This window comes from Hyposmocoma kahamanoa, unplaced genomic scaffold (assembly GCF_003589595.1).
Source record: "Hyposmocoma kahamanoa isolate Upper Pololo Valley unplaced genomic scaffold, ASM358959v1 87, whole genome shotgun sequence".
Classification (NCBI taxonomy): domain Eukaryota; kingdom Metazoa; phylum Arthropoda; class Insecta; order Lepidoptera; family Cosmopterigidae; genus Hyposmocoma; species Hyposmocoma kahamanoa.
In genome coordinates, this window is record NW_020654422.1 from 9,939,702 (window position 1) to 9,948,380 (window position 8,679).

The 8,679-nt window shown below is 32.2% G+C and overlaps 1 protein-coding gene across 1 annotated transcript; it reads left to right on the plus strand.

Annotated features, from left to right (window-relative positions):
* Nucleotides 1-5,673: 5,673 nt before the first annotated feature.
* Nucleotides 5,674-7,426, plus strand: LOC113235229 (RING-box protein 1A). Its single transcript, XM_026470858.1, has 5 exons — nt 5,674-5,857; nt 5,956-5,983; nt 6,065-6,186; nt 7,028-7,113; nt 7,247-7,426. The coding sequence occupies exons 1-5, from the start codon at nt 5,765-5,767 to the stop codon at nt 7,257-7,259; spliced, it is 342 nt and encodes a 113-aa protein (XP_026326643.1). The 5' UTR covers nt 5,674-5,764; the 3' UTR covers nt 7,260-7,426.
* The last annotated feature ends 1,253 nt before the right edge of the window (nt 7,427-8,679 follow it).

The window sequence follows — 8,679 nt, forward strand, 5'->3', positions numbered from 1 at the left end:
CACTTGTATTCCTAACAGTGAATTTACAGAACTTGTATAGTAAAAATGGTTCTTTTGTTTTTGTGCCCGATAAATCGGCTATTTATGTGATGTCTCGGTCGTTATCTACCGTAAGTGTGTTAGCGAGAGAATTACAAGATTTTTGTAAAGAAATAAAATTAAACGAGCTCGTTATTATAAAAAGAAAGCGTGACAAAGATTTTATAAACATATTATTGAAGGAAATTAACAAACTAAGTGATTTTCCTAAGGTATTAGTATTGAATGATGTAGTAACAGTGACTGAAAAAGATACTAAAATTGTAATATTGAATGACTTTCATCTATTATCCACCAGTGGCCACGCGGGGGTAAATAGGATGCTGAATAATATTAAGAAATATTACTACTGGCCAGGAATTACTAATGACGTCACAGAATTCGTAAGAAAATGTAAGAATTGTCAAATTCAGAAACACTCGAACAGGCACACAAGAGAACCGATGGTTATTACAACTACTCCTAGTACAGCGTTTGAAAGGGTTAGTTTAGATTTAATGGAACCTTTAGATATTGATAATTATAATAGTAAATATATTTTAACTTTGCAATGTAACTTAACCAAATATGTAGAAGCGTATCCGATAGAAAAAAAGGATACACTATCAGTTGCTAGTTTATTTGTAAATAATTTTGTATTGAGATATGGTATCCCACAAGAGATAATTACGGACCAAGGCACAGAGTTCATGTCGTCAGTTATGGTTGAAGTATGTGAATTGTTAAAAATTAACAAACTTCACTGGACTGCGTATCACCACGAAACTGAGTTCGTTAGAGAATACACGTAAAAGTTTAGGAGCGTTTCTTAGGATACAGTGTAGTAATAATTCGACTGACTGGAGCACTTGGCTAACATTTTGGTGTTTTTCATACAACACGACCGTGCATACTGAGACAAAATGCACTCCATACGAACTAGTGTTTGAAGAACTTTGTAATCTGCCAAATAATTTGTTGTGTTCTGATGTAGAACCTTTATATAATCCTGATGCTTATCCTTTACAACCAAGATACAGGTTACAACGAGCACAGGCCGACGCTAGAAATAATTTATTAGATGGGAAAAGTTTAAGAAAGATAAATTATGATAAACACATAAATACTGTAAAATATAAGAAAGATGATTTAATTTTGTTGAAAAACCAAGTAGGAAGTAAATTGATAACATTTATTTAGGACCATATATTGTTATTGAAGATTTGTCACCAAATGTAAAAATTTTGAAAAATGGCAAAGAATATATAAATACCACATATGAATAATACCAAATTGTTTGTAAATTAAATAGTAAACTTTTGTTGGACTGTTAAGTAATTATTAAGAATTTCTTGTAATTAAGTTTAAAAAAAATGTGCTTTAACAAGTGCTTTAACACATTTTTTTTCTTTGGAGCCCCTATAATGTAGTATAGATAGACTATATTTATAGTCTAACTGCAATTATTTATAGTATTGCTTGGTTAGCATTTAAGTTTACATTTTATTTTATATTGTATTATTTACTTACTCATATTCTGGAGACCGAACAATAAACATGTTTCTTTAAATCAACGTACTTCACTCTACCATCTACGTCCATCCTTTTTAATAATATGAGAAATTCTCGAAAACGGAACAATCTCTAGATGTGCAAGACAACTACAACACATTTGTAAACATAGTTAATTTAGTATCGGAAGAAACTATACTATGGTCTAGAATTTCTTTGGACTCTAGCTGTAAGTTTATTCCAGAACCGTATTAGAACCCTAATCTATCGAAATCTGTGGCTGCAGTATAATATCATTGTGTGGCTGAAAGAAGAGCTGAGATTAGCTCTGGCACACCTTCGACGGAACCCAGATAATTATGATGTTTTTCACGAAAAAAATATTAAAACTCGTAAATTAATCTGTAAAGCTAAAGCTAAAGGTTGGACTTCTGTACTAGTATTGAGGATGAAACTTGTCCGTATGAGATGTGGCGTAAAATACGGTGGATAAAAGGTAAAGCTGACATTAGACAAAACGTACAACAAAATAGAGCTAAAGAATTTCTTTAAACATTACCGATAGCGTCAGTGATTCTCCACCGATTGTTGATGACATTCCTGAAAGTATTTTGGAGGGAGATATTTGTTTAGCAGAATTTAAAAAATGCAAGGACATCGCTCCAGATGCGGACAATCTTTCATACTTAATGATATACAATTTGCCCAATTCAGGTATTTTGTTTTTATTACATATTTTTAATTTAATTTTACGAAATGGTACGGTTCCAGTACAATTTGTTATCGTCACTCCGACCAATCTCTCTCTTGTGCTGTCCGTGTAAAATTTTTCATTCGATACTTATGAAAAGGACAGAATAGCACGAAGCAACAAATTATTATCTCAGGCAACAGTGGGATTCAGAAGATCACGGTCATGTTTGGATAATGTACCTAAATTAGTTACCCAAATCGAAATAGGTTTCTCGAAAAATCAACCAATTTTGGCGTATTTTCTTGATATAGATAGTGCGTACAATGCAGATCCATGATTGCGAAACTGTCAAGTGTTGGAGTTGGTGGAAAAGTCTGTAGATATTTATGGACCTTTGTCTGACAAACAAATTCAAAAACTAAATAAGGTTAAATATCTGGGTCTTTATTTGGTTCTAAATTATTCTGAAATGCGCACATAAAAGAAACGTGTGAAAAAGTCTACAAATACCTACCTGAATATCTTAAAAATACTAGCAGGAAGGTCCTGAGGTGTACACCCTAAACATTTACGCAAAGTATACATATCTCTTATAAGAATTCAAATAGATTACGATAGTTTTTTGTACGGTAATTGTGCTAATACCCACTTAAGAAAACTGAATCGGATTCAAAATAAAGCTTTGCGTGTATAATATGGTGTATTTATTGGGACAACTCCGATCCACGTGATGGAGTGCGAGTTGTGCCTTCCACCTCTGTCGGCGAGGTTGACTCGCGTTCCGTTAGTGGTTGACAATTCATTCGCGTTCGGATTTTTCTTTTGAGGGATCAGTTCAGGAGCTTTTAGAGTCATGTCAGAATAGTTATTGGCATAATAAAAAGCACCATTATTGGTATAATCATACAAAATTTAAAAAACATGATGTATACCAAAGTACCATTTTACCTATCTATTCTTTAGGGATATGGGGATATAGATATCTTTCATTGATACAAACTCTTGAATCAAACCTTACATTGACAAACTTACTATAGCCAACCATCAAACTCATGCATGTAACTTAAGACGAATTGTTCTGAATGATCTGGGTAACAAATATCACGATTTCTACAAAATTTTCACAGATGGTTCTAAGGAAGACAATGGTGTTGGAGCTGCCTTCTTTGACTCACAGGAGACCGTATCAATGAAATTTAAACTTTGTAATAAAACTAGTATTATGAGGGCGGAGTTGTCAGCTATCACGGAAGCATTATCTTGCGCTAAATCCATACAGAGATAAGATTCGACCAACCCATATAGTTTGTCCCAGCATGTCTGGATCATTACGTTGCACACATCAATACATGCTCTATGCCATACATTCCAAAAATCTTGTTTAATTTTTGTACACATATTCCAAATTTTAAGCCTATTTATATTTTTGACATCAGTAAAGTTCATTTGGCATATTCATACCACATGTAGGACAAGGCCGAACACAACGCCCTGAGGGATCCCGTATTCTATCGTGACCTCCTCACAACGAACTACGCCATAATATCCATCAGAAACCTATACGATCAGTCAAAAAAAGATTTAGTGCAGTGCCACGTATACCATAATATTTCACTTTGCTAAGATGTATTTTATAATCAACACATTCAAATGCTTTTATTAGATCGTAGAACACCTCACCATACTTGTGTCCTTCGTTTAAATTAAACATTCATTTTGCAACAATATTTATTACTGCATTTTAAGTATTTTCCCTTTCCTGAAGCCGCACTGATATGAGGTAAACAGATTATGTTTTTCGAAGTGATTTTCTAATCTCTCAGAAAAGCATTTTTCAAATGTCTTTGAAATTACTGGTAGACGAGATACCGGTATATAGCTCAGTATGACTGCCTTGTTCATGTATTGTAATAATTTTATAAAGGTACAGTACATTATTATACAGGGTGTCTATTACGTGGACGTTAAATCGGGACTATGGGATATCAAAGAGGTCTTGGCCTACAAAAAGCCCATGGTACTATAGTAATATTCCCAACTTATTTTTAATTAAAAATTTTTTGTGCATTACGATTTTTACGTTTTAACACCTTTGGACGCTACTGTACACAAACATAATTGTCTTTTTCTATCTTTCTTTTTCTTTATAATTATTATCTTAAATCAACGTGCTTTTTAATGGGCTAAGTGTTAAATTAAATTTCTCCCCAAATAATATTTAAAAAATGACATGAAGTATGAAGATCTCTATCTGCACTTAATTGTAAAAACTTGTCTACTTATTCACCTAATTACAAAAACAAAATTACGTATCTATCTACTTTAGTCATGGTTTTATTCAAACATCAAACAGGTCAAAATTAAAGCAATAAATGGATATTTACTAAAGTGTGAAAAACTTATTTTTTGTGATTTCGGTGTCTAAGATGCACGCCAAGCTTTACACTTAAGACTTTTAAATCCAACTCTATGCCACTTACGATAAGAACGGTCCAAAGTACAAAATGTCTAGATTGACGTGCTCTTGACTATACCTACCAGTCGTGATGGTGCTTTCTAACTTCAAATCAAGGAATAAAACATTTGAAAATCAAAACATGTTTTTTAGAACAATTGAATTATTTTACATAAATATGTTCAAAACGGAGGCTGCTGGCCCTAATACACAGCGAAAAATAAATATTATTCCGGACATTTTTCCAATATTTTCCCTTTAGTTTTCCACATTTAACGTTGAGACCTGTCGAAAGCTGAATTTACTGAACGAAAACGATAGAGCCAATAAAAGGTGGTGGTCATCAATGGTGGTGGTATGGTTGTTGGAGGTTTATTCGCTGTTGTGAAGTTATTTTAAATCTCATATTTCTTTAGGTGGCTTTTAGCTATACAAGTTTATTTAATAATTCACGTTAAATAAAACTTTAAAATATATTCCTAAACGTAGAACATAATATGTCCTTTGAGCCTTCGAAATAAATAATAAATAAATGAACTTTTCGGGAATGTTTCCGGAAAAATTTCCATTATTTGTTTTTCGGAAAATTGGCCAACTGAGGATGGAAAAACAGTACACACACCTAACCACTCTATAATTTGTTTGCAAATAAATCTCATACATTACCCGCCACTTTACTTTCTACTAAAGCCAGAAAAATAAATTAAATTGCCTTGCCTGCCAGTTTTCGTGCAATGCACACGATCTTTAAACTAAACTCCGCATACTCTCAAAAAATGTCAAGTGGGTTTTGGACTTAGAAGATGGAAAAAATGTTTTGGATAATTTAGCTAAGAACGTATGTACCAATAAAAATAATTATAAATATAAAAACTATTTAAAAAATCTTTAATTCAAAAAAGTATAATCATTGATTACATTTTAAGAGATAAAATGGCAATACAGTAAATAACTGTCAACATACTGTCAATGTCAAAAACCCAAAATTATCCGCCCGCTGCCCCCTCTCCCTCTGTAACAATAAATTGTGTGTAGTGCAGTTTTTATTCATTTTTGATCTGAAAAAGTAAGGTAGATACAAAAATATGGCTTCTGCTATGGATGTCGACGACGAAGAAGTGGAAATGGCTTCCTCTAGTAGCGGTAAAGGCGACAAAAAAAGATTTGAAGTTAAAAAGGTATATTTCGATTTTGCTTTATCATTCCTCTGGCATTTACATTTCTTTGTTATGTTTAGGTTTGTTAATTTTGTTATAAATGCTATTTTTCATTGCAGTGGAATGCTGTCGCTTTGTGGGCCTGGGGTATGTGCTAGTTTTTATAATACGAAAATAACCTCTTCACTTTTGTGCTGCTTACCGATACATAACCGTGGTTTTTCACAGATATTGTAGTGGACAACTGCGCAATCTGCCGCAACCACATAATGGATCTCTGCATAGAGTGCCAGGCCAACCAGGCTTCGGCCACCAGTGAAGAGTGCACAGTGGCATGGGGCGTTTGTAATGTAAATTTATTTTTATTTGTTGGGCTATCCTTTATACGTAGCATTTTATTAATTGGACCGTATGGGGGAATCCGAAACCATACAAGATACAAGGAAACTCTTGGGAACCATTAAGTCTTTTTGTGAAAACAATTTTGATCAAGCATGAGTTTTCCATAAAGATTAATAAAATTGATCAAAATATTGTTTTAATGCTAAACAACTCAGTTTCATTGTATGAGACGAAAACAATCAGGACAGGCAAAGTTGGTCAAATTTCATAAAAGATTTTTCATATAAAATTAATAAAATTGAGTTTTTTTTTAATGCTGATAGACTCAGTCCTTTGTAATGATGATTTTATTGTATTGATAGAAAAACCTTAGGACTGCAGAAGTGGGTCAAATTAACAAAATTTCATTCATTTTGTGTGGAAATTTTTTTTTATTAAATTTTACCAACTTCTACATCCTGATTTTTTCTTCACATACATTACAATTATACTCATAAGAAAGTGAGTCTGTAACATTGAAAAAAATTACTCCATTTTATTATATATTTTTTTAAATGATCCCTTTATGAAACTGAGTCGATTAGCACTAAAAAAAATTTGATCAATTTTATTCTTTAATGGATAACTCACACTTGCCCAAAAAATTGAATATGCTAAAATTGTTTTCACAAAAGACTTAATGGTTTCTAAGACGGTTTCCTTGTATCTGCTATGGTTTCGGATTTCCCTATACAGCTGTATAAAAAAAAACTATATATAGCCAAATAATTTTATAACTATTGTATATCGCAAAATAGGCGCCTTGACGTCGAGTTGCTATTGTGTGTAATGCATAATTGTATTTTTTAGCATGCATTCCACTTCCATTGTATCTCCCGTTGGCTCAAAACTCGACAAGTATGTCCCTTGGATAACAGAGAATGGGAGTTCCAAAAGTGAGTACAGAAAATAAAGAAAATTACTACTAATAATAAAATTATAATTTGGACATTTGGCTCATTCTTCATTTTGAAAACAGATATTTATTATTTTAACACTAATCTAAAATTTTATATTTTATTCTTGCAGGTATGGACACTAGTGCTGTCACACTGCATACATCCCAAAAGAAGTTAAATAAAACAAAGTGTATGACTTATAATGGGCTTAACAATGTCACTTTTGCATTAATTAAGTTTTTAATAAATTAACTCCAAAGTACTAAATTTTTTGTTATTAATTTGGAGGACACTATTGTAAAATGTAATTTCAACAATTTTGTTATTAGTAGAAAAGTAAAAAAAAATAGTAAATAATCTATCAGCCAAATACAAAATTTTTATTTTTTAGGCAAACTGATTCATAATTTCTCCTTTCTTAAACAATCAAAATAGGTACAAAATTGTAAAAATGAAATTAAATCCATTTATTGAAAGAAACTTGAGGCATTTATTGTGATATCTAAATGAAAATATTTCATAATGGCTTTATTTATCAACAATATGCAACTAGTTTCTAGCTTACTTTTTACATTCTCTATTCCCAAAAGGAATATCACAAAAGCTAGTCATTACCTCTCTAGCAGTTATTTTACAGATAAATACAACCATGCAACCACACAAGATAGGGCAGTATAAAATACACATCAGATTTTCAAATTAATGCCAATGACAATAATATATTTTAGGGTTATCTGTGCCTAATTGGTCATATTTAATAACTGAAAAGCTCTGATAAAACTTATCCTATTTTATGTACTGTTGCCCTAAATTGGATAAAAGAGATGGGTAGTTGACAGATCAGCTGCATAGTACACAAATTTCTGTGCTAGTGTACTTAGCACATAGGCTATTTTGTGTTGCATGAATGATTATTAACACGAGTATAATATAATTAAATAGTCTTGTTCTTAACAAAGTTTTTGGAATATGCTTTGTATTTTATTACATATTATTCCTTGAATGTGCCATCAAAAAAATTAGACTCACATATGCAGAGCTTAATGCTGTCAACATCCTCTAGGTACTATTATAGATGCATACATATGTTCTGATGTATATATCACATGCAAAGTCCGCAGGGTGTGGTCGGCAGTGGCGATCTTGCAAAGAGCCTCTTGGGAAAAAATGGATTTAATGGGTAGAGCCGACACTATTTAAATTCCGGTAGCTATGTCGAAGTAACATGATTTTTGCAGTGACTTGTATAGGACATCGACAGCGACGCGATTCAAATTAAGTGACCACAAAAAATAAGAAAACGCGGAACACACTGGTGCGCTTCAATCTTTAGTCACCATAATAGAGTAACTATGTTCTATAGTCCAAGCTTGTAGGATAACGGGTGAACATAATTAGAATTAAAACTCTTTCACCCCTAAAAATGTCACTTCAAATTTCTTTGTTTAATTTTTTTTTTATTGATTAGTTAAGTAACAATGTTTAGCTACTGCATTATTTTCAAAAAAAACATCAGCTACATACATTGTCACTGCTGTTATGGTAAACTTAATTTTTCACATC